This window comes from Colletotrichum chrysophilum, assembly GCF_026319265.1.
Source record: "Colletotrichum chrysophilum strain AFK26 chromosome Unknown scaffold_282, whole genome shotgun sequence".
Taxonomy (NCBI): Eukaryota; Fungi; Ascomycota; class Sordariomycetes; order Glomerellales; family Glomerellaceae; genus Colletotrichum; species Colletotrichum chrysophilum.
In genome coordinates, this window is record NW_026517569.1 from 1 (window position 1) to 5,582 (window position 5,582).

A 5,582-nucleotide genomic window follows, 5' to 3' on the forward strand; every position below is an offset into this window, starting at 1 on the left:
GGGACTCGAACTTGAGGGCTCTAGGTCCTTGTTGTGGCGCACGACTGTACACGTTAACCGTAGAGACTCTGGGCTCATAACTGTCAGACCAAAAGTGGGACCCACAATTGCGGAGCTATTGTGGCGCCTTATATCTGACACTTAGCTTGAAGAAAACAGACACAAGGTTCGGACGGCATGACGGGTGAGAATGGGGGCTGTACCTGACAGGGAGCTCCCCGTTTGCCGATCAAGAGCCGGATATGGCAGTTGGAGAAGAGCTGACAGAAGCTTCTGAATGGTGCGCAAGTTCGGACGGACAAGAGCTCACGAGGACTATCCCCACTTGCCCCTCATTATGTATTATGGTTCAATCATTTTCTTTCATTCATTTTTTTTCTTCTGTTGTGCTGGCATGTGCTAACCAAGAAATAGTAAGACTCAGCGTCCAAAGGCTTCATGCAATTCATATACGTTACTGCCAATGCTCAATTGAACCCCACAACAAAGTCCGGCCATATTTGCCAACCTGGGGCCATGATGGAAACATTCAGGCTCTTCCAAGAACACCAACCAAGACATCATGAGCTTGGCACCTCACCCTAAGCCCTCACCCGGAATTCCACCAACGGACCATCCTTCATACTCGTAAACGTGTCGAATAGCTGGAACTCCGAAACCCTCCTCCTTCCCTCCTCCAGATCCGCCCGTCCCTCAGCCGGGTCAACGACGCCGACCGCCTTGCGCATGTCGTACAGGAACAACGTCCGCGCGATTGTGGTGGACATCTCAGCGTACGCGAGTCCCTTGCCGATACACCCTCTCGCGCCGATCGAAAACGGACAGAACGCGCTCTGCGCCCTCGCCGCGTCCTCCTCGGTCGTCTGCCGTCCGCTGACCGGGTTTGTCGCGCCGACCATCCAGCGCTCCGGGATGTACGAATAGGCCGAGGGGAAGTAGTCCTCGTTGTGGTGGATGGTGTAATGCGGCGTTCCGACAACGGTGCCGGCGGGGATGTGGGCTCCGTCGATGGTCATGCCGCCGTTGAGGACCTCGCGGGGGAGGAGGCCGCCGACGGAGGGGGAGAGACGCATGGCCTCGTCGATGCAGGCGCGGAGGTAGGTGCAGGAGTTGAGTGCGGCGCCTTGGCGGATCTCCTCGACGTCGGTGAATTTGCTGCGGACTTCCTCGGTGGCCTTCTTGAGGGCGTCGGCGTTGCGGACAAGGTAGAAGATTGTGGCGGCCATGGCGGTTGATGTGGTGTCGGAACCGGCAATGATGCTGTTTGCATTAGTATGCATTTCAAAACGAGCATTTGTCAAAGGAACTTACAGCAGGTTCGACTCTCCCCAAAGTTCAGGAGTGGAGAATCCCTGGCCAGTCTCGGGGTCACGCGCCTTGAGGAGGTAGTAGAAGAAGTCTCTGCGGTCGGTATCCTCGCCCAGCTTCGTTCTCTCCGTCAGCTGTCCCTTGCTGTATGCCATGTACCTCGCGCGACCGGCCGCGATCGTCGGGAAGAGAAACTTGTCGAGCTTGAGCTTGTCGACGATCGGCATTGTACCGCAAATAAGATGCCTCTTGGTCGCAGCCGCAACCAAATCCAACGCGAACCTGTTATCAGGGGCCTCGAGCATGTGGAATGCCTTGCCGAACGACAGATCACCGAGGATATCCATGGCGAGGTAGTTACACCAGTCAGCCATGTTCTTAGTGGAAGACCAGCCCTTGGCGTCGGGAGAGCCTCCGCGGCCGATCTCGGTGGTGAAGGAGCGTACGTTGCCGAGGATATAGCGCTCCATCTCCTTCATGGCGCTGTCTGAGAAGGCGTGGGCGAGGACGCGGCGCTTGCGGGCGTGAACCTCCTTGTCGCGGGTGTTGTGTGTGTTCGCAGCGGGGTGGACGAAGGCGTTGTAGAATTCGGCCTTCCGAACGTTCGAGCGGAAGCCGTAGATCTCCTTGAGGGATGTCGCGGAGTTGAATGAGACGGAGTTGGGTCCGAAGCGCACGATTTTGCCTACATCGACAATCAACCAGTGTTCTGTGATACCTCGGTGGCCTTGAGAAGGTCTGGGTGCAGTGTGAAAGGGGAAAGACGCACCATATTTGCTGTGAAGCTTATGAAAGTCTAGATGGCGGTCACCCTTCCATGCGTGGTAGAGCTGGTAGCCATCTGTGATCTTCGCGATAAACGGACCTGGGTATTTCGCCAAGGGGTGGAAAAAGATACGGTAGGCGACGATGCCGGCGACCTTTCCTTCTGTCAGCTCGAGTTACATCTTGATGCAGCATCTCTTTTTGGTGATTCTCACATAGAGCACGCATCCGACGGCGGCGACACCCAGCCAGAGCCAAATATGATTTGTCTTTGGCGCCATGGTCACTTGTGTATGATGATATCCGAAATCAATCCTCCCGACAGACACTGGCAGAAAGAGAAGAAAGATCACGAGGCCAATCCAAAACTGTCCGAAGATAACGCCCGTGGGCCATGAGCCCTTAAAACCAAAAACTCCAATTCCGTCTTTCCCGTCCGTGCCGATAATCTGACATCGTCCCTACGCCGTGCCGCCAAAAAGTATCTGAACCCTACCTTCGGCTTTCAGCGGTTCTCAAAGCCGAAGGTCTGCCCCCAGCCATGGCTGGCCTTGAATACTTCGTCTTATCACAGCGCGCCCGCCAACCTTCCTGTTTCGGGACTGTCGGGGCACGTAAGCGGCTAGTCACGGGGGAAAGAGACGTCAAAGAACCGCGGGGGACCGCAGATAGCCTGGCTTACCCCAAGATTCACATCGAAGATGCGGTGGGCTGGGTGGCTTTCCCTCTCCCCCGCCCCCGCATTCGTTTCGCACTTGGGCATGTGAGCCAACGAAAGACGGTCTGATTACACACATCCCCTGCTGAACATGGGGAATTTTGAGTAACGACAATCGGGAGTCTGGGGTCGTGGAGTTTTGCTGTGGAATTTGGGGAAATTATTCAAAGCCGTGTATCGGCTTTCGGCTTTGATGGGGTTTCGAATGCGGAGGGATGTCATGAATTCCGCCATGGGGCCGCGCTTTGTGCTCGTTTGGCGACGGCCCAAGCTTGTGGGAGATGAGACGATGAGCTGCCAGACTTGGTTATGACGCAATTGAGACATTTCCACCTTCAGAATGGCAATTGTCGATTGTGATGGGAGGTTTTGGTGCTGCAATCTCTTGACATGAGCCAACCGGCTACAGGGTGGTAAGTTGATAAAGGAAGCGATGAGAGGCTATCTACCAATGTTCCTGTGCTTAAATTATCCGCTATCGTCATCCCCGTCTCCAGTCGCCTCTATTTTCATCACCAAGGTACCTATTGATCACTACTTACGCAGTGTTCATTAAGCCGCATCCGATTTCAGTCACCATGTCGACTGTACAAGCGGAGAATACGACTAGGCGCCTTGCTGCCTATGAGCATGAATCTTTTGGTAAGATAGGTCATCAGCCCCAAGATCGGACTTCCACGGCTATCTGACTTCAAAGTTCCCCGTGCCAATGGAAATGCATGGATTTGATGTCGAGGGTTGCATCGCATAATGTAGTTGTCTCTATCGTTGTCGGCTTTGCGGTTTTCAAAGCCGTGAGCGGATTGGGTCATTCCCGATGTTGCGATTGAGACCGCAGAGGAAATTGTCACATAGTGCCGCCCCTCTTTTTCGGTCACGACTCACGTAACCCTTGCCATCTCCCGTCGATATTTTTCCTCTTCCAGGGCTTGTGCAGCTTGAATCCTTTTCTGTTCTTCCGGACGGTCTTATTAAATTATATCTAGGTCGCGAATCATATCAGGAGTTCAAATGCAATCCCTGGTAGTGATGCAATCACTCACCATTACTGTCGCTAGGTCGGAGAAAAGGCAGACAGGATAGGTGTGTCCGTAGTCCGTCAAAAAAGCTTTGAGACCCAAGTAGCAACTCGAAGGGTGCCTCATCCACTACTATGAAACGGCCTCTGTCGATTCATATGTCGCTTTGATGAAATCATTGGAATTCGACTTGAAATATTGGTGTAAATCTTGCATTCTTGATGCCATGCACTGCAGCTCGGTCATCCGCCGGAATTGGCATAAGGTCGTTGATGGAAAACCCGATACGAGTGAGGTATTCACGAGAAACCACACAACCAACTGGCGGACTCCTGGAACAGGCACTACTAGCAGGCAGGTCTAGCAGGTAAAGGTAAACCCGATCGATTGGTTTTCGAAGGCCGTCAACATTCTTGAGAAACAAGGGCGTGGCGCCGAAAAGGTATCAGCTTGTCGCCGGCGTCACGCCCATGCGCAATGCGGCGGCGTCAAAAGCTGACCTGACAGTTTGCCGCCGATAACCCCGCAAAGAGGTTGAATTTTGATTTTTGGTTCGTATTGACCATCCCATGGTGTAATTTTGGCCGCTATCTTCGAACTTGCTCGCTCACTGAGCTGAGCCTATGATCTCCGTCGTCAAGCTCCTTGTATGTCGTCAAGCACATCTAGTTGCAGAACTCAATCTATTGTGCCAACATCTTACCAATATGGAAAACCACTGGAAGGCAATTTCATCACAATTCGTTTTCAGACGATTGTCATTCAACAACACCTCGAGCCAATGCTTACCATCAGATGATCTTTGCGATGAACAAATCGTACGGCTCATGGACGACCACGACCAAGTCCCTGCGGCAAATCACAAGAATTCTCCATCGTCGCGCCTATTCGCGTTCTCTCTGCCCTTACTAGCAGCGGTTGTCATCGTACTTCTTGCTTTCACTGGGGTTGTCGAACACGCCATTTGCAGGACGATCCTGAGCGACACACATCACAAAAGGGGCCCAAAGGTCATGATCAAGCCCTGCGGCAACACGCCTCAAGAAGCCAGGGAAAGAGGCTGCCACTTCGACGTCATATCCTTTTGCTGGCTCCCAAGTCAATGTTACGACGCAGAACTGTCGCGCGAGTTCGACGAAGCCAATCACCTGGAATGGTTCCTCGACCCCAATCGCACCTCGCCCCTGAGCCATGAGCAAATTATGACGGGCGAGTATACAGGGCTCTATGTCAACTGGGAGTACCACGTGCGGCACTGTACGGCAATGTGGAAGAAGATGCACCGGGCCATCATACTCGGGAACGGAGACGGGGTCAAGGCAATTGACGGATACATAGTAGTGTATGAGCACACGAAGCACTGCGAGCACATGTTGTTGGCGGGAAGGAACATTGCACCCGATATCATAAACACTCGGATTGCCGTGAAATACCCCGACTGTGGCGTCTGAGAAGGAGCCATATTTGTCCTTTTTGGGTTGACCGGAGACACGGCTGAGCAGGCATTTCAATTGGTATAATCCTGTCCTGAACGGCTAATGCACAAATGCAACTTCATCTATCATGTGATCTGAGCAATTACCTAGGAAGTAATGTTTATAGTGAAGGCCAAAGTGTCAGAAGAATGGAATCGCTCGTGCAGAGCGCAGCGCGGCTGGAAAAACATGATTGATCTGTATATCATATGGACAAGACCTCTTGAAGGAAATGAATTGTAGAAAGAAGCGAACCACCTGACTCATGCGCATCCGACTGCACATCGAATGACGTGG

General features: G+C 52.8%; 1 protein-coding gene across 1 annotated transcript; it reads right to left on the minus strand.

Annotated features, from left to right (window-relative positions):
• Positions 1–581: 581 nt before the first annotated feature.
• On the minus strand, positions 582–2,354 carry COL26b_014021 (uncharacterized protein; the record flags this gene model as incomplete). The annotated part of the gene is made up of 4 exons (XM_053186601.1): positions 582–1,260; positions 1,312–1,993; positions 2,078–2,228; positions 2,289–2,354. The coding sequence occupies 4 exons, from the start codon at positions 2,352–2,354 to the stop codon at positions 582–584; spliced, it is 1,578 nt and encodes a 525-aa protein (XP_053029449.1).
• Between the last annotated feature and the right edge of the window lie 3,228 nt (positions 2,355–5,582).